This window comes from Astatotilapia calliptera, chromosome 3 (assembly GCF_964374335.1).
Source record: "Astatotilapia calliptera chromosome 3, fAstCal68.1, whole genome shotgun sequence".
Taxonomy (NCBI): Eukaryota; Metazoa; Chordata; class Actinopteri; order Cichliformes; family Cichlidae; genus Astatotilapia; species Astatotilapia calliptera.
Window position 1 is genome coordinate 44088799 of NC_137424.1, and position 24291 is coordinate 44113089.

The window sequence follows — 24291 nt, forward strand, 5'->3', positions numbered from 1 at the left end:
TAACTGAAGTATTTAATCTCAAAAATCAAAGATAGACATTTTTCAAAGTTCAACGTGTTATTATCCAAAGTAAATCAACAAATGTTTCGCCTTTCTTACCCGGCTGGGTAACAAACTGTACAGCATATTAAAGCACATGTCTTTATCTTTGTTGGCCAGGTGCTGTTAGATAGTGTACAATATTTTCAGCCAATCATATCCAGCAATAAAAGCTTGTGTCCCGCCCTTTCTCCTCATAACTGTTCACATTCCTGCCTCTCCTCACTTCCACCCACTCCACAGCTTCCAGCATTTCTCTGTGAAGAAAGGCGAGCGGTAAGTCACACAGAGGAGAGAGAGCTGTTTGTTTCTGAACTGCATCAAGTGTGATTTTACTGGAGGAGGTAACTCTGAGGCTGAGCAGCAAACATCAGCAGGGGGTCGGTGTTATCCCTTTAAAGCCTTTGCATAAAGTGTTATCTTGCTACTGACCATAAAATATGAGATACTCCACTACAGTGGTAGTTGTGTATGAACAGTTAGATTGTATTTGTCACGGGCGAGGTCGCCTCGAAAGAGAAAGGACTCAAATGCTTGGCGCAGAACAGCACATAGAAAGTTTCAGTGACAACGTTTATTTTCTCAGCAAGTGCACACAGTCAGAAAACTGAAACGTGAGTTTAACAAGTACTAGAAGCAACACCTAAACCTAAGGGGTTTATGCAGCCTGAGCTAAGTAAACAATCTGGTCGCTCGTCAGTGAAACTGCTGTTCCGAGGATTGGGCTGAAGGGAGAGTCAAACTGGTTGGCTGGGTCCGGGGAAAGGGTCAGAGTCACTGAAATTAGAGTACAGACATTCAGGTATGGTTCGGGCAAGCTGTTTGTTCTGAGTTTTCCTTTGCACTGCTTACTTGCTGTGGGTGGTCAGTAGTGGCGTGGAGGGGTGAGTGGTCCAAAATCTGAAATCCCTGGCGTTGAGGCAGGGAGGCAGGCAGGTGCATGGGGCGAGAAACCCGTGAGACTGTCAGGAGGTCCAGATGGGTGTTCTACAGAGGAGATTCGTGTCTGGCAACTTGGTGCATGGCTATGAAAGAGAGATACAGAATGAGACAAGATAGTTTGCAAGTCGTGTATAAAATCACAGCGGTGGCCTGCACTAACTAGGGTTAGCCGACAATCCAGCCTTATGAGTCCTTGGCTTAGTTACCCACAGGTGCGAGCAATAAGCAGAACACAGTGGCACCTCCCAGGGGTGGAGATGCCGGCTCGGAGGGAGAAACACTGGCACCCACCCAGACCATGACAGTATTGTGTTTCAATGTGTTTAGAGGTTCACTGATATTCTCATAAAGTCTGAAAAACAGAATCACTGAACTTGATTCTATGTGAATACTTGTATGTAAGCCAGTACTTTTATAGTAATAGTTTTACTCTGATCACTCAAATGACTTGTGTGTAAATATGTAAATGTGTGTGTGTTTGAGCACGATGAGGATTTCTGCATTTCGTTGGAATTGTTCTTTTAATCACAGCTTGGAAACTGAGCCTAAGGGCAGCCTACGCTGTCATTGTTACACTTTATAGTTAACCGATGATGTCATGAAAAATTAAAATGATTTGTGTTGTTTGATGCTCACCACAGCTAAACGTCACAGAGTGAACGTCACACTTCAGGTTTTATTCAGCTCTATTTTGCACAGCGCTGGATGACTCAGCACTTTCATGTCTGTTGATAACTGTGACGGGCAATATTTCTTTACAGCGGCCATAAAAAAGAAGAATCATGGTGAAAGCTAAGTCATGGGTAATGACTCAGCACTTTGACGGCTTCCCAAAGAAAAGTGACTTTGGGCTGAAGGTGGAGGAGCTCCCTGAGCCCAAAGATGGAGGTACGTCTTTCTTCTTTCTCTCTACAGGAGAGCACCTTCTTCAGTTCTTGTCAAACATTAAGCATCGAGCACTTTAAATGAGTTTAGTTTTGTTTGCAGAGGTGCTGTTGGAAGCTGTGTTTCTCAGTGTCGACCCGTACATGAGGTGATCAGAGAGCAGCGTCACTCATTACTGAACTACTTTAATGCTCCTGATATAAATGCATATTGTAACACACCGCTGGTCTCAACAGGTCGTTCAGCAAAACCCACATGAAGGAGGGAGATGTGATGATCGGAGGTCAGGTGGCCAAGTAAGAAACACAAACACACCTGCACACAGAAAACTTGCATGATGTGCTGACACAGAACGCAGTCCGTATATCTTTGATTCCCACTGCTATGCTCGGGGAGCAGATTAAATTGAAAGGTGGGGATTAATATAAAAAAGCACAAAGATCACACTCAGCAAACAAGATCAAGAGGGTTTAACCACAGTGATGTAAAAGGAAGAATGATAAATGGACTGGTCTTTATATAGCGCTTTTCTACTCTATCTGAGCACTCTATGCGCTTTACACAACTTATACATTCAGACCCATTCACACAAGAACTCTTTTTCTAAGTGCTTCCTATCTAACTTTCACACTCTGATGAAACATGAGTTTAGTATCTCGCTCAAGGATATTTGACATGCAGACTGGAGCAGACTGGGATCAAACCACCAACCTTCCAGTTAGTAGGTGACCTGCTCTACCACCCAAGCTACAGCCACCCTTTAATCACAAGGAGAAGGCTGTGGAAGCTGAATCTAAATAAATCAAAGCACCAGCGAATATTCTGGGTGAATAGCAGTAAGTTGTTCACTGTCAGTAAGATTGTTATTCAGGCCAGGATTCATTTTACAAACTGAGACATCAAAAAGACACACCTTTAAGTAAACTCTGTTTTTACTTCTACATACATTATTCATCACACTGATGCTCATGTATCTTCAAGACTTCGTTACCAAAAAAAACTTGAAACAAAGACAGCACAGTTGAACAGTTTAATTTCAGCCAGCTGTGTTAGTAAAATGAGTTATCCCAGTGACAGCACAGACTATTTTGTTTTAATATTGTGTTGTTGTTTTCCTGTTTACTAGAAGGTTTTAAATTTTCTGTACTTTTAGGTGACAGGAGACATGTGGCCTGGTCAAAACACAGAGAGCTGCACTCTAAAAGATCTTTAAACATAGTAAACATACCTTGTGTGCCACAGACTGCTCCCAAACACGAGGGGACAAGTAATACCTCTAAAACACTTAAGTTGGCTTTATTAAACATTAGATCTCTAGCTGGGAAAACATTTTTAATTAATAATTTAATCACTGAGCACAGCCTTGATTTTATGTTTTTAACTGAAACTTGGTTGGACCAAAGTAACAGTGGAGCTGTTCTCATCGAGACGACCCCTCCTAACTACAGTTTTATCAGTGAGGTCAGGGCGAGCAGGAGAGGAGGAGGGGTTGCTGTCTTATTTAATGAATTATTTCAATGTAAGCAGCTATCTCCTGGAAGTTTTCAGTCTTTTGAATATGTGGCTTTACAGCTGAAGGCCCCATCCAAAGTTGTGTTTCTTAATGTTTACAGGCCTCCCAAACACTGCACAGACTTTTTTTAATGATCTCAGTGAACTGCTGTCTGTGATCTGTGTTGATTTTGACTGTGTAATTATTGCTGGGGATTTTAACATTCATGTGGACAACCCTCAGGACAAAGGGACTAAAGACCTGAGTAACACTCTGGGCAACTTTGGGCTGACTCAGCATGTAACACAGGCCACACATAATAGAGGACACACTCTTGACCTACTGATCTCCAAAGGCCTGAGCATTTCAAAGGTTACTGTGTCTGATGTGGGCCTGTCTGATCATTACTGTGTTTTCTTTGAAAGTAAAATCTCAGCCCACACAAATATATCAACAACAGTGATCACAAAACGGTGTATAACTGAAGACAGTAGTGAGATCTTTAACCAGGTCTTCCCATTAACACCTGACCTGTCCAGAGGGTCAGTCAATGAGCTCGTCAATAGCTTCAATGCTAACATGTTAAATGTAATGGACACTATTGCTCCCATTAAGGTGAAGGTTATCTCTGGAAGGAAAAAGTCTCCATGGAGAAACTCCACACTGGTGAAAAATGAAAAAAGAGAGTGTAGGAAAGCTGAGCGCAGATGGAGAAAAACAAACCTCCAGGTTCATTATGACATCTATAAAGAGAAACTTCACAATTATAATTTACAACTGAGGAATGCAAGGAGGTCCTACTTCTCTGACATCATCACTAAAAACAGCCATAATGCTCGGGTCTTATTTTCTACAGTTGACAGGCTAACAAACCCTCCTGTGTCAGTGGCAGCTGAACTTCATTCGACCATGGCCTGCAATGACTTTGCCAAATTCTTCACTGAAAAAATCCAAAAAATTAGACAAGCAATTGGTACATCAACAGCAGATCCAGGATATGTACTGTGTCCACCAAAAAACTGTTTAAACACCATGAAACAGTTTCAACCTATTAACAGCAAAGACCTGGAGGACATCTTAGGTCAACTGAACTCCTCCTCCTGCTGTTTAGATGTCCTGCCAACAAGTTTTTTCAAAAAGGTCTCAAAGACTTTAGAGTCAGACCTGTTACAGATCGTCAACTTTTCTTTATTATCAGGTGTGTTTCCAGAATCACTAAAAACTGCTGTAATCAAACCTATACTGAAAAAGGACAATCTTGACAAGACACAAATGAACAACTACAGGCCGATCTCAAATCTCCCGTTTTTAAGTAAGATCATTGAAAAAGCAGTTTCTCAACAGCTCAGTTACTTCTTAAAACAGAATAATTGCTACGATGCCTTCCAGTCAGGTTTTAGACAGAACCACAGCACTGAAACCGCTCTGACCAAAGTGTTTAATGACATATGTCTGAATACAGACAGTGGAAAAATGTCAGTCCTAGTTTTACTGGATCTCAGTGCAGCATTTGATACAGTTGACCACAACATATTACTCAAACGACTGGAGAACTGGACAGGTCTTTCAGGAACTGTACTAAACTGGTTCAAAACATACGTAGAAAACAGGAAATACTTTGTATCAATAGGTAACTTCACATCTGAGCAGACAAGTATCACATGTGGAGTTCCCCAAGGTTCCATCTTGGGACCCCTTCTGTTTAACATCTACATGCTCCCACTGGCACAGATTATAAACAACAACAAAATAAACTATCACAGCTATGCAGATGACACACAAATATATATCACAATGTCACCAGGAGACCGAGGCCCTGTACAGGCTCTTGGTAAATGCATTGAGGAAATCAATGACTGGTTGTGCCACAATTTTCTCCAGCTAAACAAAAACAAAACTGAGGTAATAGTCTTTGGCGCCAAAGAAAAACGATTACAGGTCACCAGAGAACTTCAATCTATACATCTAAAAACCACAAACCAGGCGAGAAATTTGGGTGTAGTGATGGATGCAGACCTAAACTTAGAAAAACACATTAAGACAATAACAAAGTCAGCTTACTATCACCTCAAGAATATTTCAAGGATAAAAGATCTGATGTCTCAACAGGACCTGGAAAAACTAGTCCATGCATTCATCTTTAGTAGGCTTGATTACTGTAACAGCATCTTTACAGGTCTACCTAAAAAATCAGTCAGACAACTACAGCTCATTCAGAACTCTGCTGCTCGAGTCCTCACTAAGACCAAAAAAGTGGACCACATCAGTCCAGCTCTGAGGTCCTTACACTGGCTGCCTGTCCGTCAGAGGATAGACTTTAAAGTTCTGATGCTGGTCTATAAAGCTCTGAATGGTTTAGGACCAAAATACATCAATGACCTCCTGACCCAGTATGAACCATCCAGATCCCTCAGGTCATCTGGATCCGGTCTTTTATCAGTTCCTAGAGTCAGAACCAGACACGGAGAAGCTGCATTCAGCTTTTATGCTCCTTATATCTGGAACAAACTCCCAGAAAGCCTCAGATCAGCTGAAACACTCAGTTTATTTAAATCCAGGTTGAAGACTCACCTGTTCTCAGCTGCATTTGAATAAAGCACCAAATCCACACTTTAAGCTTAAATTTCAAAACTTACATTTAACTACTGATTTTATCTACTGTTCTGATTTTATCTGTTTTGATTTTATATACTGTTGTTTGTTTGTTTGTTTGTTAATTAGTTAGTTAGTTTATTTGCTTGTTTTATTCAATTTTAAATCATGCTTTTTATTTGTTCTTGTTTCTAATGTCTCTGTAAAGCACTTTGAATCACCTTGTTGTTGAATTGTGCTATACAAATAAACTTGCCTTGCCTTGCCTTGCCTTAGAGTGATCCAGAGTAAAAATCCAGCGTTTCCTGTGGGAAGCCACGTTGTGAGTAACAGTGGGTGGAGAACCCACACGCTCAGTGATGGGACCGGCCTCACTCCCATCCTGCCTGAGTGGCCTAAAGATGTGTCCCTGTCTCTGGCTCTGGGTGCCATCGGGATGCCCGGGTAAGACAGATTTAAGTAACCTGCATAGATCATAGTCACTTTCTATTGGACGATAAATCGTGGCAGGATGTTCTGACTCTTCCAGCAGGTAGATCGATGTGAAGTTTTATCAGCTGAATCTTAAATGTAAACTAAACCATCTGAGACATTCATCTTAGTGTAAGACTTTATTTATAGGTGTTTGTAAGGTGTTTAAGAGGTCAGCTAAACGTGCTAATAGACAACAAGTGGCTAACTCCAGATGTTTTGCTGATGAGCTGAAGCAGAGTTTGTAAGCAGTGATCTTTGTGTATATAATTAATCTGGCAATCAAAGAGGCAACAGCTGGATTCACTGTTTCTGTCTCTCTGCAGGCTGACGGCTGTTTATGGGATAGAAGACGTGTTGGGTCTAAAGGAGGGTGAGACCCTGCTGGTGAACGCTGCAGCTGGAGCGGTGGGCTCCGTGGTGGGACAGATCGCCAAGATCAAGGGCTGTAAGGTGGTGGGCTCGGCAGGCTCTGATGCCAAAGTGGCTTACCTCAAAGAGCTGGGATTTGATGAGGTCTTCAACTACAAAACTGTGGGTTCCCTGGAGGAGGCTCTGAGGAAGGCTTCACCTGAAGGATACGACTGCTTCTTTGAAAACGTGAGCAGTGGTGGTGCAGTTTCAAGCTTGCATTTAATATTTAATCATTGCTCTACTCTTCTCTTGTATTCACACTGCATTCCTCACAGCACATTACAATGCATTAAGTGACACTGCTGCTTTGTTTTAGGTGGGAGGCCCTTCATCAGATGTCGTCCTGCAGCAGATGAAGAACTTCGGAAGAATAGCTGTGTGTGGAAGTATCTCCACCTACAATGACAGCCAACCCCAGACAGGTTTGTTACTGCTATAACTCCTGAAAGTTTTGTGCCTGCTATGGAACAACCAGGGTTGGTGCACAGACAGAAAAATAATAATACTTTGCATTATTGCAAATACCAATCAGATTTAATTAATAAACTTACAGACGGATTCACAGGAGATAACTGATTCAAGGTTAAGAAACTTACTTTAAACCCCATGAGGCACCAGTCTGGTATAAACACAGTCTTCTAAGGATTTACAGACGAATCCTAAGATTACAGCTTACAGCTCTTTTCCACAAATGCACCATTCTTGATGGCCCTGGCTTCCGTAGCGATTTTTCCACTAAAACAGCTATTTTTAAAATCTGCAATGAAATTTTGATGCATAGTGTTGGAGGTTATTATTATTCCGTTTTTTGATGCTGCACCTGACACCTCTGTCTTTCATACTGTACCATACCATCGTCATCATGCTTGACAGGCTGATATATTGGGTGGATGTATCTGGATCTGCTTCAGAGTGGTTCTTGTCACGTCTTTCTAAAAGATGTATTTTTGTGGCTTCTTTGAAGTTCATGTCCTCTTCCACCTCTCGGGTCTATGTGTGACATACGACCTTTATTGTTTATATCATCTCTGCTCCCTCTTTAACACGTTTTCAACACTTTTAGGGTGTTATGCTATGCAGATGACAGTCAGCTGTATATCTTCTCTAAGCTCCAAGATATTTCTGAGTTACAGATATAGAAAAAGTTCTTGGATGGTAGACAATTTCCTCCAATGTAATGAAGAGAAAACAGAAGTCCTTGTTTGTGTCCTTGATAGATTTATGCCTGAGGTAATGGAAGCTCTTGGTCCCCTTCAGGAACCTTGTTACAATTTGTTACTCAGCCTTTACTTTGGATGCTCATGTTAAATTTAACTCTTGAATGAATAAATAATGGATGAGGGCGTGCTGTCTGTGCATCGTTTAGGGTTCAAACTAAAAAAGCCGAAGCTTTTGCAACAGTTTCTCCCAGACTGTGGTTTAAATGGCATTTTTATGATATAGCATATTGTTATAATTTTCTTAAAGGTGTTTTATATGAAGTTTTACTCACACTTTGTGAGTCAGGTCTCTCCATCAGCTGCTCAGGTGGGGTCAGTGTACTTGGAACGACAGATGTCCAACAGCAATGTCCACACATCACTGATGTCCTTGGAAGTTTTCTCTCTGCCCCCCTCTCAGACATTTTTAAAGTCACTCATGGTAATGTCCAAGAATCAGATTGCATTTTTGGCTGTCCTTCCTCTGTGTCCATGCTAGTTCTGACCCACGATGCAACGGTTCTGCCTTCAGCTAAATTCTGGTCATGTGACCATTACACTGTACCTCAAACAAACTTTACAGAAAGGTGTATAGCTCATTTACACAGCCTTTAAAAAATTATAATTATATTTATTATATATAATTATAAAATATTATATAACAATATTTTATAATCACATATTTTAGACAATTTAAAAAAAAATCTCATTAAAATAATTTTAATCAATTTCAGCAAATAAATTAAATACACACAAATCTATGACAGAAACATATAAAATAAACCCCTTTTTAAACTGTCTCTGGCACACTTACAGTTCCCAGTCAACATTTAGCTTGATTCTTACTGGACAACTGGGATGTTCAAAGCTTTCATTACCAAACTGTATGAATTCGTTTGAATTACAGGTGTAAAGGTATGTAGATGGCATTAGACTGAAGTGGAACAGTGACCTTTCTGGAGCGGGCCTGGAACCCAAAGGCCCACAAATATCACTGTGAAGAACACAAAATGCATATAATACACCACCAACAACTTCTTCTGTATTCATGTATTTTTTCCACTAGAGGGAGAAGCTGCACTGCTAAAGATCCACAAGTGCTGTGGAGGCACACAGATGGTTATTGTAGACATGAACTGTAGTTTCTGTGAGTGAAAGATGGGTTAAATTTTTCTCTTGAACGACCTGTGTTTTAGGTCCGTATCCCTACTTCACCATGATCTTTAAGGAGCTGAAGATGGAGGGATTCTTGCAAAGTAGGTGGGAGCACAAGCACCCTGAGACCCTCAAGAGACTGTTAGCGTGGGTGAAAGAGGTTAGTGTGAGCCTTTCCTTTAAGTAAAGATGTAAACATCAGTTACCTGTGTTTCTGTTGTGATGTATTGTATTTGTGATCTGTGTATTGTGCATCCACAGGGCAAACTGCAGTGTCGGGAACACGTCACAAAAGGCTTTGATAACATGCCGGCTGCTTTTATGGGGATGCTGCAGGGAGAAAACATGGGCAAGGCCGTCGTCGCAGTCTGAAGAGTTCAATGCAAGAGAGCCAGTTACTAATAACTGCCATTATTACACAATCTATGAATTAATGAAGCAATAAACATAGAACAAAATAATTTCACATTAACATTTCAGCTCTTTGAGTAGTTTTGTAATCACAGAGTTTTGCCTGTGATTGATAGTTGTGTCTTTTGTCATGTTGACAAATTGACATCTGGCAACATCAGCATCAGTTTGCTTAAGTTGTACGTTTTGGTGACTTACTTAACAACACGACCACCAATGAATAAAAGAAGAGATGATAATTCCAGACTCAGGGTTCTTATCCTGTCATTACAGCGAGTATCTGTGTGTGCAGCGCAGATCTGTTCTGCTGTATTAATGCCCTGCACTGAAAAAATGGGAATTGGGAGGCTTTTGAATTTGCACAAATGAATTTAGTTAATGCTACACAAGCCTTTTATGTTTCTCTTATTTACATGATTAAATAAAGTACTATTTACTTGATTATAAACAATACTGAGACTACTCATTTTTCTTGCATTGATTTAAAGTGACTAAATTAGAATACTAAAACCATTGTAATTGTGTTTGACCACAACCGGAAATGATGCAATATATTCAAAGACAACAACTAAATATGATTGGATAATAAGACCTAGAGTCTTATCCAATAAGACAACAACATAATTTAAGGAGAGCGCAATTGACCGCCAGATTCTGGAAGACTGTTCAGCCACATGCAACCTTTGGCACTAAGTCAGGCATACCGAGAAGGTAAGTAATTTAAATACATTTGTTTTAGTTGGGTACGTTTTCACAGAATTGTTGTAGTGCATGCTATATAAATAGTAGTCTGTAATGCATCTACATGTTGTTTTTACAGTGCTAGCTAAAGTTGTTATTAGCTTTGTGGCTAAAGCTGAAAAATAGTAACAAATTGCACATACCCGGTAGTCGGGGGAGAAAGCAGCTGTTGTCGGTCAGATATGGCATTTATGCATGTGACAGAGAGCACTGACGTTTTTTGATGGCTTAGCAAGTTAAAACGTCACTGAGAGAGCGCAATAGTGTTTGTGTTACTCATGCTAGTTATGGCTACAGTGGCTAATTAGTCCGGCTGTAACCGTCAGAGTTTAAGAAGCTGGGAGCACAGTGCCATACCTTAATTCTTGCTGAGGACAAACACTCAAGTTATAATAAGGATCCTGCCACCTTTGACGTGGGTTTAAGAACCTGTGCCCATAAATCATTTTTCCATTTAGTCATTATTTTAGGTGAAGTGTCACTTACTTGACTATTCTATTGGTCAAGCCCAAATAATACAGCAGATATCTACAAGGAGATAAGTTTGTTCAACAGACTATGTCTTATTAAGTGATGTATTGCGAATTTTCCAGCATTGTCCTAACAAAAATTAGGACCCTTTCCCCCGCTTTTTTTCTACTTTGTGTAGAACATATGTGAGCTGCTTCTCAAAACATTATGTATAAATGGTACTTTAAAGAAACCATTGATGCTCTTCTGGACTGGAATACTTTTTTTCAATTAAAATTAATGTTTTTTGTGATGGTGGAATTTTTACCTTTATGATTACAGAAGTCAAAACATCAGATGATGATAGCTTACCATCTAAGCTCCCCATCTCTTGGCAAGTCTGAATTAGAGGTCTCAGCTGTATCTGCCTTTCTAGTGGATTTGCTTAAAGAGGAGATAAATTATTATTATTAGGTACATATTCCCTGACATTCTAGAGGTCAGCCTTGCACAGTGTGTGACATTAAAGGGCATAACGTATAGAAATGGAATGGCACTGGCCCAAAGGGAAGCAGCTGGATTGCCAGAATACTGAAAAACCATATCTGCATTGTACCACAGCATATTCTACATTGTCAGAGAGCTTGGTGGCTGGTACAGAGAGCACCACAGAGCTTTTGAGCTCAGCCCAGTATCCACAAGAATATTCACTCTGTGAACTCCTTGATACTTATCCATTGGTTGGCTATGAGATTGGATCAGTCCACATTGTGACTTTAAAAAGGCATATAGAATTAAAAGGTGTTCATATAAGTGTAATAGCTTCAGTAACATGTATTTCATTAAATAAATTCTTCTTTTTTATGTCTGATCTTTATAACTTTGAGTATTGGGTATGGATAGCTTTATGAAAACTAAACTGAAAGGATTCTTTCTGAATGTCTGATATGTAATTCTTTTTTGCCTACAGAGTTCCATGGTCCTAAAGACTGTTTTGGCTGACGGAACCTGTCGAAGGCTCACTCTCTAATGGAGCGCCTGAATCAAGTGAGGATCTCATTGTTGAAGTCAAGAGACAGTGTTGTCTTCAGGGCAGTTTCAGACTTCAGTTTATGGATTTCTTGTTTGGGAATGAGTTTCTTAACCTTACCTCAGTTTCAGAAGTAGCAGACAAAGGGACTCTTAAAGCTATTGAAATGCCAAAGCCCACCACATGGACATAAAAAAGAGTAACAGAGTTGGTGAAACTCAAGATGGAAAAGACTTTTTCATACAGAAGACATGAACTTTATTCTTTCATGAGGTATTTATAAGTTTCTCATTGTTCACAGCCATTGACATGTCGAAGAGGTCAACACGTGAGGAGCGGTTCGAAATTGTGTTGATATCTGGTGAACGCAGTAACCGGGTTATTGCAGCAGATTTCAATGCAAGACATCCTACGAGACCACCCATCTCCCATGCTACAGTTAACAAACTGTTTGCTAAGTTTTGTGAAACTGGTTCAGTGTTGGATTTGCCAAAATGTGGACACAAGAAAACTGTCACTAATGAGGAAACATCAGTGGCTGTCCTAGCTTCATTCAGCAAGAGCCCACAGCGTAGCACTTACCGCATGTCACTGGAGAGTGGCATTAGTCGAACATCCCTTCGGCGGATATTAGCTACTCACAAATGGCACCCTTACAAACTAAGGGCACAGGGCTGTGGCTCCCCACACTCCCTAGCAGATCATTACATGGAGAAACTTTTGGAATGCAAGCATGCTGATCCACACAGGTATGCACACAGGTGTACACACGGGTATTCACAGACGCGGACTACAGCTTTCTTGGCTGCTGCCTCAAAGCACACTGTGCGCTGTCTATCTTGCGTGCTGCACAATATCGTTTATTATTTAGTAACTATTGATATCTATGGCTAGCTAGTTTATTGTGATGGTGCTTTTTTTTTCTATTATTATGTTGCTCTTTGTTGTTTGCTGTCTCCTCTGTTTTTTTTCTCTCCATACAGGTGACCCAGGAGTTTTTGGTTTTTTTTGGTTTTTTTTGTTTGTTTGTTTTTTTCTCTCTTCCCCCCCTTCTCACCGTCTCTTCTCCCCTTTGGTTTTCTTTCTTTCTCTCCCCCTCTTTCTTTCATTCTTTCCCCCTGTCCTATCCCACAGTTATGTCTGTCCCGTTTGCAACTGAAAATAAAATAAATTCATAATTATAATAAAGGTCAATCAAATGGACCAATATGGCAAGGCCATGATGATCCACTTGGTAAAATAAATCCGCTTGGCATCTTTCTTGGCCTCAAGACAACAATTCTGATGGCTATAGATCCAAACGGGACAAAAAAACAAAAAACAAAAAACAAACTAAGGGCAAACTACACTGATTAGCAGCGGCATAGGCACACTTAAAATTTCTTCTGAAATTTTCGCTTTCTAGTATTTATTTAATATTTCTTTATGTTATAAAAATGACTTTGAATCCTGATAAAAATGCAAAATCATGGGTTAAAAATGAAAACAAGAGAACTAAGAATGTATTAATATTTGTTGACAGAAAAACAGAAACTGTATATGTGCAACCAAAGTGCCATTTTAATTCAGATGAAAAAAAAGGGATTTATTCATTCATTGTCCATTCAGGATCTTAAAAATGTGATAATAATAATGAAATAATACAAATAATGTAATAATAAGAATGATGTAATAATAATTAATGTAAATCTAAATAATATTGTCCTTCAGAGAAATAGTTTGTAGTCCTGAAGATGGAGAAGTTTACTCCTGCAGAGCGACTGGGACTGTCTGTGGTCATGATGGTTGAACCTCCAACGACTTTCCCAGCTTAGCCTCAGAGTGCTGCTGCTACTGTAGCAGCCGCTCTTCTCCTACTCGTCAGGACTTGCATTGTCACATCTGGGGATCCCAGGCCCTGCTGGAGAGGAGAGCCTAGTCTGGATGCTGACCTGCTGCCTGTAATTATTAGCCTTTTTCAGGCTCTTCTCCACAGGACGCCTGTCTTTTTCAGGCTCTTCTCCACAGGACGCCTGTCTTTTTCAGGCTCTTCTCCACAGGACGCCTGTCTTTTTCAGGGACAATCTTCATCCACAAATTCATAAAGTCCTTGTGAAGGGTCAGTTTCTCGATGATTGTTCGCCCATGGTACCTGTGGAAGATTACAGTTGTCATTAATCTTCATTAATTGTGTAAACTCACAGAAAATAAAACATTGATGCACTTCAAACCCATTTAAAAGTACCCACCTGGCTTCAGGTGCAGCATCCCCTGCCATTCTAGAGGCAGCAATTAGAAACCTTTCAGTGAAGCTTCCTGTTTTCAGGATGACGGCTGCTCCAAGTTTGTCAGCCAGCTGGTGCAGGTGTTGAGCCGTGCTATTCCTCACTGCAACACAGCGATGGCTGAGCAAGGACAATATTAGACACACAACTCAGTGAACATGATCTCTCTTTCATGTCTTCTAATAAAATCACTACAGCTTCTTCTCTCCTCTTACGTCAGTCCTGTGTTAAACAGAGCGCTCAGAATCCGTCCATGGCTGCAATTTTCCACCATGGCATCAAGCGCCAGATTGACCTCCTGATGAAGCAAGTTGTTGTTGGTCTGTGCAAGCTTCAGCAATAGAGCTCGGCCTGTTGTTTCAACTTCTGGGTCCATTGTTTTCTGGAGCTGAATGTAGAGCTCATCGATGGTATGTATGGCCTCACAGGCTATTGCTGAGCGTTGGTTTTTCACCTAAAATGTGAGTGAAAATCATCAGTTGAGGCTGTAGTATGCACTTGAAGGGAAACTAGCTGCATGAAACACATATAAGAAACATAAAGTGTGCAATACCTCCTCACTGAGGACCAGACACACTTCATGCAGTTTAGTCTTCAGGATGTCCGAGTGGTGCTTTGCCAGAGACTGAATAGTTTGCAACCCCTGTCTTTTCTTAATCCTGTATTTACACAACACAACATTGAACACGACTTCAGGAACACCACAAATAACACAGCGACATTATGCAGCACTGTTTCTGTGCAGTATTTAATGTCTCCTTACTACGTTTCTTACCAGTCGTCTGAAGACAGCAGACTAAAGCTGTGGGACAGGCTCTCTACAGGTGTAGCTAGAGGTGGGAGTTTGACCCTGCTCTCTCTTGGATTATTCTGACTGCACTGACTGTCTGCTTTCTTGTCTGATAATCAACGAGGTTAGTAAAAAGAAACTGTAATTTCTTCTAATTTGAAGCATTGTACATGATGCAGTGATTAATTGTTCATTAAAATCTTTTAAAAAAAATCTCTTAATTTAAAGTTTGATTATTCAGCATCTTCTACAGTTACTGAGGAAAACCACTTACCGTCTATAGGGACGACTTTTGCATGGCGCAGCAGCGTCCCAGGCCGAGGTCCTCGTTTTTGCGGTATGGGAACTGTTGGAGGTTTTGGAGTCAAAGGCTTTACTGCAGTAAATGTTTTGGTTGGTACTGTGTATCCAGGTGAGGTTACAATCCCATCCTGGAAATGCTGCAGTTTTTCCAAAATAGGCCCAAATTTGTCTTTTGCTGTTAAGACTCTTATTCCACGAATGACCTTCGTGTCTGTTTAGACAAAAAATAACTAAATAACTACAAATTTACATCTTACAAAAACAACAATAAACATTTTTCTTCCTGATTTTTTTTTCTTCAAAAAAGCATATAAAATGAATGGACAGCAAGAATATGTGTAATTTAGCATTAAAATAGATAATCTACAGTGTCAAATTTTAAAATCTAAACTAACTGATTAACAGCAGGTGTAACCACTAAAGAAAAGCATCACCTTTGAACCGACCTGCTCCTGAATGTTGAGCAGAGAAAACAGGCAATTGCGATGGACAAGCTGCTCGAGGAGGTGGAGGAACTGGAGTGAGCGGTGTCATCTCAACAGGACTAACAATGAAAGGAATGGCCCTCAGTTCACTTGGTGTGTGTGTGTCTGCAGAGCTGAGGCTACTCAGACTTCTTTCAGGGTCCTCCTGATTCCAAAAGGGGTCATCCAAACAGTTCCAGCTTCCCTGGACTATCTCTGGAGAGCCTGCGCATTGCTCAGGTAAAGGTGGGAGTTGCACAGCATAATCTCTGGGTCTCTGTGCGATATGCAATGTGTCTGCCTGTTGAAAGAACACATTTATCTTACTGCTCTGAGCTTTGTGAAAGTCCAGGATCCCGGACTCTGTGGTGAAGCGCTGACAGTTGCTCTGTCTACAGTGACTTACACAAAAATTACACTGTGCAAAGCAGCAAAATATAACACATCTCTCAGAAACATTTACATTTGATCAGCAGACAAGTCAAGAATGAGTATGTTTAGTTACTTACATCTCCACCTGTGCGTTTTCTCTGAATCAAATCTTGAAAGCCATGGAAAAAGTTACCTGATGTATTTTCAGACATGCCTGAGATAAAAAGTGAACAAATTGTTTAGAAACAGAAAGTTTGTGAGTGCTGCTCAGTGTTTGAGTGACAAGTTCTAACTCAGCTGCTCAGTAAAACAGTTATGATGATGTCATATGGAACTCACAGAGCATTTTTTGAAAATATTCATATATATACACTATTTTGTGTTTTTACAAAAATATCAGACATGTCTAAATCAAAGGCAGCTTATGATCTCTAATTATGATCTTTAATCAACAAATTTAAATAGATGTCCTAATCACAGCTTCTAAAACTAGACAACACTATACTGATAAATTTATATAAAACAGCAAAAAGGAGATAAAAGCACTGTCATAAATAGAGAAATAAGTACAGTAAATAAATAAATACAGTTTTTAAAAAATACAGAAAAAAACGTGTCATTTGCTACAACAACAACAACGACAACAAAATAGCAGCTTGGACAAAGGTGTTTCTTCAAGCTTCGCCTCCATTTAGGGGCTGCAAACCTCTGTCCCAAAGGAAGAAGCTGAAATCCTCCAATAAGGGGTGGGAGTCCTTTAAAGTAGAGTAACTCATCCTCTACAACTGCCTAGTATTCAAGGACTCTATGTTAAAAGGCTAGGTGGCCTTGCGCAGGTACCTTTTATGCTTTTTGCTATTTTACACACAAAATCTATGCCATTGCTATAAAATGCTGTTGCTGAATCTTAATTCAGTCAAGTTGTGATTTTAAACTTTGTGCCCGAGGAACATTAAAAAGCGTTAATGTTAACGTAACAGGTTAATGTATGCGTGTAATAAAGAAAAAGAAAAAGAAAATACCAACGAGAGAAAGAAAATGATGAAAGCAAAGAAAATAAAAGTGTGGAAGTGTGAGTGAGAAATTGTCTCCGACTGGGGGAAGCAGTGACGCTACAGGTCACCTTCTTCCCCTGCTGGACACAAAAAGAAAACATAATTTGGTGTGTGGTGGATGAAAATAATTAATAACAACATGAAGAAGGTTTTTGTGTTTGCGGTTAAAAAACAAATAAAATTTCACCTTTGGGGTTTAAAGTCAGTAGAGTTCATAACGGAATAAGCAGAGATGTGTTGCTTTAGGAGTGATGAAAACATATGCAGTCACAGTGACTAATGAAAGTCTCTCAGTCTGTCGTTTACAGGTGGGGAACGGAACTGGATCAATTCTCCACGGGCAGCAGTCGGAAGAAAATTATAGGCTGAAATCATTAGAAACAAAATAGAAACACCCAGCCAGAATTTTTGGCTGAATTGTTTTGCAGCTTCCCGTCCTCATCCTGAACAAGCAAGCTCCAAGGAAGCTGATCTCTCCCTGAAGACACCGAGTGCAGTTTCAGAAGCACGAGCATGAACATCAACAGTGGACAGGAGTCCAAGAGACAATATCAGAGTTCTGAGCAGAGAGGTCCAGCAGCGCTGTGGGCAAACGGCATCAGAAAGAGAAGAACCACCATCTAGATTGGATGGATGGAGATGCGTTTCCAGCCAGCTGCAACCTCACTGTGTGTGAAGGACTTTTGAGAAGACTGTCTGAGTTTGACATTTGCCATGTTTGGAGTGAGATGGCAATGAAAGAGACAGTGGGACAAAGAGAGACACGGGACAAAGCTGAAGAAAACTGACTGCCATTGGACTGAAAAGTGGGAGAGAAAGGAGCAGAAGAGGGCTGAGGCTGCTGTTTTAGTGTGGGCAATCAAATTAGGTTAAGGAATCCGGGGAGACAAACGACTGCCTGGAAGTGGAGGATTGACACAGTGTCCAGACCACCACAAAAGGTAGAGGAAGACAAGCACTGAGGTATGCAAGTGTACTGTTAGAAAAATGGAAAGTGACACCACACATGCAGCTAATATGCACCAGAGATAACATAAAATTATACATAAAGTGTTACACATTAAAAGAGGGCATTTGTAGGAGGGGTTAACAATACTCAGCGTGGTTGCCGACGGTAACCTGCAAGCATTTAGGGTTTAGCTGTGCCTGACTATGACAGAGTTTTTCATTTAGATGTTTCTGAAACAAACTTTGGAGTGAACGGAGTTTTGTTTCAGAAAAAGGGGGAAGGTACATGAAAGGATACATAAAAACAGAAAATGTATTAACCCGACTAACACACACACACACACACACACACACACACACACACACACGTAATGAAGTAATGCCATTCATTAGGATTGGCTCATTAGGATCAAACACAATTTTAAGTAGGCAATACTGTTACCATCATCCTGTCTGGTTTAGTGAGTGGGTTGAGAACTGATACATAGACGACGGAATTAGTATTATTTTGGGGAACATGATAGCAGGGTGAACAGAATCCTGCAGCCAGAGTTTAAATGAGTGAAACTAGCAGATTTTTGTTTTGTTTTGTTTTGGGTTTCTGAAGTATGGGGAAGGTTTTACCATGGCACCAAGTTTTAGAGTTGGTATTTTTATTTTTATTTTTTATTTTTTTTCACTTATAAGAGAAATAATATTCGGTGACAAGTCCTAAGACCCGGGCTTATTTTTTATTTAATTTTGTTTTAAAGCTTTATTTTTGATTTTTGATTTTATTTTGATAAAATAAATTTCGGCAGTAAGAGTGATTTAATGATTGGAGAAATCCTGAACATGATACTTGTCTGTTGTGATGAATACTTTCTCACTCTCATGATTTATAGTTGGTTGTGAATAAGATGTTTGATTTAACAGATTTGTTTTCCAGGATACAGGTTGCAGGTGGAGCAAATGAGCTTAACATGTAACTGCTGACTAACGTTTTTACACAGGGTTACAGGTTGGCGGAAGATTGTTTTAGGGAGAAGGTGTAACGTTCTTGTTCAGGTCTCAGTGGGGAGTTGACACATGGCAGAAGCTAGGTGCAAGAGGAGGGTCATTTTAATTTGTAGGTGTCGTGAGGTGCCATGACGAGACGTGAGTGAGGAAGGGCGCCTACAGGATGGAAGCGGAGGCCAGGATAGAGGCTTGAGGAGGATCAGTGATCATCTTGAGGAACAGCAGAAATGGTACAGGCGGCTGTGCTACTGAGCTTCCAGAAGACTGAGAGGAGTCTTCTTACAGCAACGTTTTAAATAAAATGAGAGATTCATCATGGACATTGAGGAAGACAACTAAGGTGTACGACGTGCTCTGCCTTAAATCTTCAGCAGCGTTGGAACATGAGAATCTGAGGGATGAAGGGAGTGTGCCAAGCTCCAGAAGTGACGGCTCGTACCACAACAGCGGTCCAGTTGAAGGGGACAGGCGAGACTTAGTTCCATTGGTCTCAATGTGCAGTAGCAGATGAGAGCTTGGTGGAGACGAGCTCATCTCTAAATAACATGGGAGGCAAAACAGAGGCAGAATAACCCTCTGACCCATGCAACGACTAACCAGTAGTCTACCTGGGAAGTTGAAGAAAGAAGAGAAGGATCGCAGAGCATCATTTCACTCAAAGAGGAGGTGGCTGAGTGGCCCGAGGAGTGAGACATTAAGAGGAATGTTGGCCTCTTCGAGGCCAAAGAGGAGGAGTGTCGGGATGAAATATTATTTTATATTCATAATCTATGTTACTATGCATAATCCTTATTATTACTGTTGCATCATTTATGATTTATCATTGTTATCATTTCATTGACACATTTATTGAAACTGGTGAGGTTATATTGAAGTCTGTATTTCAGGGGTTAGCATAAGCACATAATAATCTTTCATTGCAGGTGCAACTGTAATCATGTTATACACATATTGCATAATTAAAGGGTTGAAGCTTGGTTAAGTTAATTAATGGTTTGAAGCTACGGGCATCAATGGAGCAAAGTTCAAGCTGGAAGGATTGCTTATCTATATATATACAATTTAACAAATGTTTTCTATGATTGTTTAAGAAAGGAAATAAAGGCCGTGTGCCCTGTGCTGTGGAGTTTGCCCGGTAACAGATGAGGTAGAGGGAGGTCATGTACTTAAATTAACGACACAGACATAGCCTGTCTGGGTAAACTGATTGCAAGTGTTGTTTAAGTCTAACAAGTAGAATAAATAGATGTATCTGGAGGAACTGAAAGAGGAACTGTTCTGTTTTAGTGACGCGAGCTACTGGTCATCATAAGTATAAATATCACAACCACCTATTGTAAGGGGGGAGATGGAGCCTGATGTTTTGCAGTGCCTATCTTCACCACATATATGTGTTTTAATAAAATAATTTGTGTTGACCCACTATGGACTTTCAGTCGTATGTCTCTTCCTCAAAATTCGAACCGCGACACTCTATATACTCTAAGTACCAATACATTTGCGCTTTAGCTCATTAAAAACTCTTATTGTGTAAAATAAATACAGAGACTTCCGCTTTAACCGGGACTACTGACGGGTAACTTTAGTGTTTAAACGCGTGGGGCGTCTGCTGGCACTTTGTTCTGTCCGAGGCACGTTCATCAGCTGGTATCATGGTTCACGAAGTGAAAGATCTGGTAAGTTTGTCTTTTTTGTTGTTTTCTGTGCCTCTCTCCCTTATATGGTGAGAGGCGCATTCCTAATAAGTGAATGGATGTTTTTACGCTCCACTGTTTTGTGTCGGAGCAGCCGCGCGCAGGTGTGCCAAAACGTGATCGTCTACCAAAAAGGGATTATCCGCATTTAAACTGCTGTAAATGACTTGTTGGCCTGCAAAATATGAAATATATGTCAAAGATATCCATGAATAATATAAATTCATCTTGAGCTACAAACAACCTTCCAGTCACGCGTTAGAAGCCGCAATCGTCTCTGGTGAAGTGGCACCCTTTATTTATCTAGTTAAAAGTTCTCACTGATATTAAAATGTCTTTTTAAAGAAAGATCTGGACAAGAGGGCAGCAGAAATCGCAGCAAATATAACAATAGTTATATAAAGAAGGTTTTAATTGGCCAAAAGGAAATATACACGAAAAACTGATTTTACATATAGCACTTTAATAACCTGTTCACTAAAGTCTATTCATCAATATAAGTCAATACGTTACACATAAACCCTCGCCCCATCGAAACATTAGAAATCACCTTTTGGGAGACAATCAGTTCTTCACACAACACCTGTGCTCCACACGCGGCCATAAGTGTACACGTTGTTTAGGTAAATTTCCAGGAAAGGCAGGCAGTCTTCCCGAACCCTGTTGTAACTGATTGTATTGCATTTGTACGGAAATAAACTTTACAAAGGTCAGCGGATCACAGCATCACCAGATCAGTGACTCTTACATGCAGCCATCAAAGGCCATCCTGAGCAGGGAATCCCTCGGTTAGCAGGGCTGGACTAGTAAACTGGCATCCCGCCCTACAAAGCACCGGCAACTGCCCATCCATTAATTTTCATCACTAACACTGGATTGCACAATCAAAACTCCTAATGCAATCGGGACTTTCCCAGCCTTCCCTGCGCGCTCACGCAGCTTGCAGAACAGAATTTAGCGTGGAAGAAGTGGTTGATACAAGTGGACAAACAAAACTTATAGGATGGAGCTGAAAAGCTGAGAGAGAGAAAGAAATTAGAAATAGATGCAGCAAAACGTGTCAAATGAACCAACATGTGAACTGTCGTGGCTGCAGCTGCACCGTCAACAGTAGCACCAGCAACAAGTATGAACAAGCCCTCAGTCAGAAGAGGCTGCTGCTGTTAGCTCTGTTGCAGTTCATTTGAGCATGTTTCAGTCTCTACCATTTACCCATCCAAAAAATCATGTCTTTTCTATTTCTCTCTGTAGGATGAGTTCCAGAAAATTCTGAATGAAGCTGGAGACAAGCTGGTGGTGGTGGACTTCACAGCCGAGTGGTGTGGCCCCTGCCAAATGATGGCCCCAATTTTTTGTGTATGTGATGTTAAATTTAAAATCACGTTATTTATTTATTTATTTATTTTTAGCTTATTGCCTCATGAGCTTTTGCATGTCCAAAATTCATGAGAATCTCAAGTTTCATTCTGTCCCTCACACATTACAATAACTTTAGTCAGAGTAACCTATAGTACTGATGCTCTAGCCCCCCATTTGACATTATGCAGAGCTTCATTGTGATCCCCATGCAACTGCAGCAATGTGACAATTAAATAAGAGAACCTATTCACAAGGATGAAAACTCTTGTGATGTCGCAGAAGATGTAGTGTGCGTGCTCTCGTGTCGACTCAGTGATCTTCCCTCCTGCAGGAGATGTCACAGGAGCCTGTCAACGCAAAAGTGATTTTCCTGAAGGTGGACGCGACTGATGGCAGGGTAAGCCCGTGTTTGACTTGGAAGCCAGGAGAAGCAGTAGGATTACTTCATCTGCTGCTGAACCCACTTTAGCTTCCCTTGTGTGGATTTATTTTATTTCTGTTTTCATGTCATTGCATGAAAATAAAAGTCATAGGTTTCTAGCTTAGTTAAACATTTATTTTTCTCTTGGAAGAACTCCTAGCTGACTCATGTGACCATCTGTCAGCAACTGCTTTGGTGCGGATTAAACAACACAGACTGTAATGCAACAAGCTTTCACTCTGCACAACTGGCAACACTGAAGTCTGAAGGAGAGACTGTCTGATGTAGACAGGCTCTTGGGTAACCTATAATTAATATGCATAAAAGCTGCAGAAGCCTGTGTTTTTCACAATATTTTTAATGTATTTATTTGCACATTTTTTGGCCTCTCGCCACATCTACAGCTGCCCAAGGTGGTCTGAAGCGGCCGTAGTCAGTGGCGATCAGTGTTGATGACCCGGTCAGCTCATCTGATATCGTTGCGTTGTCTTTCAGGATGTGAAGTCATTCTATAATGTCACCCGCATGCCTGCATTTCACTTTTACAAGAATAACCAGAAGGTAAGGTAAAGTGCCCTATGTAGCTGGATGGAGATGTTTAGCATGTAGTAAATTTGAGCCTGGAAACAATGAGCCTTGTGCAATGACTATTATAATCTCAGTATTATTTTCAACTGGCACATATAAGATCAATGTTGCCCTAAGGATTCCCTCTTAATCTTGCACAGAAAACCTTTAAAGGCAGATCATACATGAATCATTTAATATTTTCTAATGGCTTAAACGGCAAAGCAAATATCCTTTCCAACCAATGGAGGCAAGCTTGAAGCCATACCTCCATTCAGATTCAAGACTCAAGATTCAAGAGCTTTATTGTCAATACAGTAGTATACACAGTACACAGTGTACTGAAATGCTGTTTCACCCTAGGCTCCCCATGGTGCATTTATAAATATATAAAGGATATATGGTCTCAGGTTTAAAGAAACTGAGTTAAATCACATTTAAGTCAAGGTTTGGGTTGTTAGTGATAAGCCGATTGTGTCCTATTTTACAATTCATTGAGGATAAATGGAAAATTATGTCATTTTTTACATGCCATTTTTAACTCAATGTCCTCCTCTTTCAGGTGTATGAGTTCACCGGTGCTGATGAAGCTCAACTACATCAAAAAGTGAGAGAGCTCAGATGAGATGTCCCACCAAAAACAAAATCTGCCTCACATATCTTTGATATTACTGTGTTACTCATGACAATGAAGTCTATCCCACACAGTCAATAATACATCCACATATCTTGTAACAGACCAAACAACTGTTATCTCATGTTAGACGAATGTGTTTTATTTTATTATATTTCTTTCTTGTTTGTCTGTACAAATACGTGTGTGTGTGTATATCTACACATATATTCGTATTCGTAAATGAAAATACATGTAGACGAGTATATATTGGTTTTTTTTGTTTGTTTTATTATGTCTGAAATAAATAAAGGTACAAATACAAATACAAATGTCCCTGTCTTAACTGGCTGCAATATGAAACCGCTCAATACTTTTAATTCCGTTTTTAATGACAGTTTGGCTGTGATCCTGAATTACTTTGTATGTTTTGTGTTCAAAAAGTTTAATAAATGAATTATGAATGGATTGGTATTTTGTACTTTGATAAAAATGTCAGAATAGTACAAGTATGTAGCAGCATATGTTGGAGCTGGCAGTTAACAGCAGACACTATATCGCTGGTGAACGTGATGTGTTGGTTCATTAGCGCATTTTGAAAACCAGCCAACAACTGCATGA

The 24291-nt window shown here is 40.3% G+C and overlaps 3 protein-coding genes and 1 long non-coding RNA gene across 4 annotated transcripts; 2 read left to right on the plus strand and 2 right to left on the minus strand.

Annotated features, from left to right (window-relative positions):
* Window positions 1–235: 235 nt before the first annotated feature.
* Window positions 236–10051, plus strand: LOC113018896 (prostaglandin reductase 1-like). The gene is made up of 9 exons (XM_026162311.2): window positions 236–315; window positions 1743–1869; window positions 1969–2014; window positions 2103–2162; window positions 6227–6394; window positions 6748–7021; window positions 7152–7257; window positions 9231–9349; window positions 9451–10051. The coding sequence occupies exons 2-9, from the start codon at window positions 1764–1766 to the stop codon at window positions 9559–9561; spliced, it is 990 nt and encodes a 329-aa protein (XP_026018096.2). The 5' UTR covers window positions 236–315; window positions 1743–1763; the 3' UTR covers window positions 9562–10051.
* On the minus strand, window positions 599–1064 carry LOC145425406 (uncharacterized). The gene is made up of 2 exons (XR_013906087.1): window positions 892–1064; window positions 599–816 (listed from the first exon to the last, which is right to left on the minus strand). It is a non-coding gene; the product is annotated as an uncharacterized LOC145425406 (long non-coding RNA).
* Window positions 10052–13361: 3310 nt separating the features above from the next.
* On the minus strand, window positions 13362–14532 carry LOC145425403 (TOG array regulator of axonemal microtubules protein 2-like). The gene is made up of 3 exons (XM_080298425.1): window positions 14301–14532; window positions 14050–14205; window positions 13362–13952 (listed from the first exon to the last, which is right to left on the minus strand). Exons 1-3 carry the CDS (start codon window positions 14459–14461, stop codon window positions 13811–13813), a joined length of 459 nt encoding a protein of 152 aa, XP_080154551.1. The 5' UTR covers window positions 14462–14532; the 3' UTR covers window positions 13362–13810.
* Window positions 14533–20533: 6001 nt separating this feature from the next.
* Window positions 20534–24138, plus strand: LOC113018911 (thioredoxin-like). Its single transcript, XM_026162331.2, has 5 exons — window positions 20534–20692; window positions 21962–22066; window positions 22401–22466; window positions 22986–23051; window positions 23620–24138. The coding sequence occupies exons 1-5, from the start codon at window positions 20669–20671 to the stop codon at window positions 23680–23682; spliced, it is 324 nt and encodes a 107-aa protein (XP_026018116.2). The 5' UTR covers window positions 20534–20668; the 3' UTR covers window positions 23683–24138.
* Window positions 24139–24291: the final 153 nt, after the last annotated feature.

What these genes read in the sequence shown, in the direction of transcription:
- LOC145425403 (XM_080298425.1), bottom strand. Translation starts at nt 14,461, where the DNA reads ATGGACCCAGAAGTTGAAACAACAGGCCGAGCTCTATTGCTGAAGCTT. An exon ending in CTGTTTAACACAGGACTGAC is followed by an intron (nt 14,206 to 14,300) that starts GTAAGAGGAGAG and finishes GTCCTTGCTCAG; the next exon opens with CCATCGCTGTGTTGCAGTGA. An exon ending in GATGCTGCACCTGAAGCCAG is followed by an intron (nt 13,953 to 14,049) that starts GTGGGTACTTTT and finishes AATCTTCCACAG; the next exon opens with GTACCATGGGCGAACAATCA.
- LOC113018911 (XM_026162331.2), top strand. Translation starts at nt 20,669, where the DNA reads ATGGTTCACGAAGTGAAAGATCTG. An exon ending in TGGACGCGACTGATGGCAGG is followed by an intron (nt 22,467 to 22,985) that starts GTAAGCCCGTGT and finishes GTTGTCTTTCAG; the next exon opens with GATGTGAAGTCATTCTATAA. An exon ending in TTTACAAGAATAACCAGAAG is followed by an intron (nt 23,052 to 23,619) that starts GTAAGGTAAAGT and finishes CTCCTCTTTCAG; the next exon opens with GTGTATGAGTTCACCGGTGC.
- LOC113018896 (XM_026162311.2), top strand. Translation starts at nt 1,764, where the DNA reads ATGGTGAAAGCTAAGTCATGGGTAATGACTCAGCACTTTGACGGCTTC. An exon ending in CCCTGAGCCCAAAGATGGAG is followed by an intron (nt 1,870 to 1,968) that starts GTACGTCTTTCT and finishes TTTTGTTTGCAG; the next exon opens with AGGTGCTGTTGGAAGCTGTG. An exon ending in ATCGGAGGTCAGGTGGCCAA is followed by an intron (nt 2,163 to 6,226) that starts GTAAGAAACACA and finishes GCCTTGCCTTAG; the next exon opens with AGTGATCCAGAGTAAAAATC.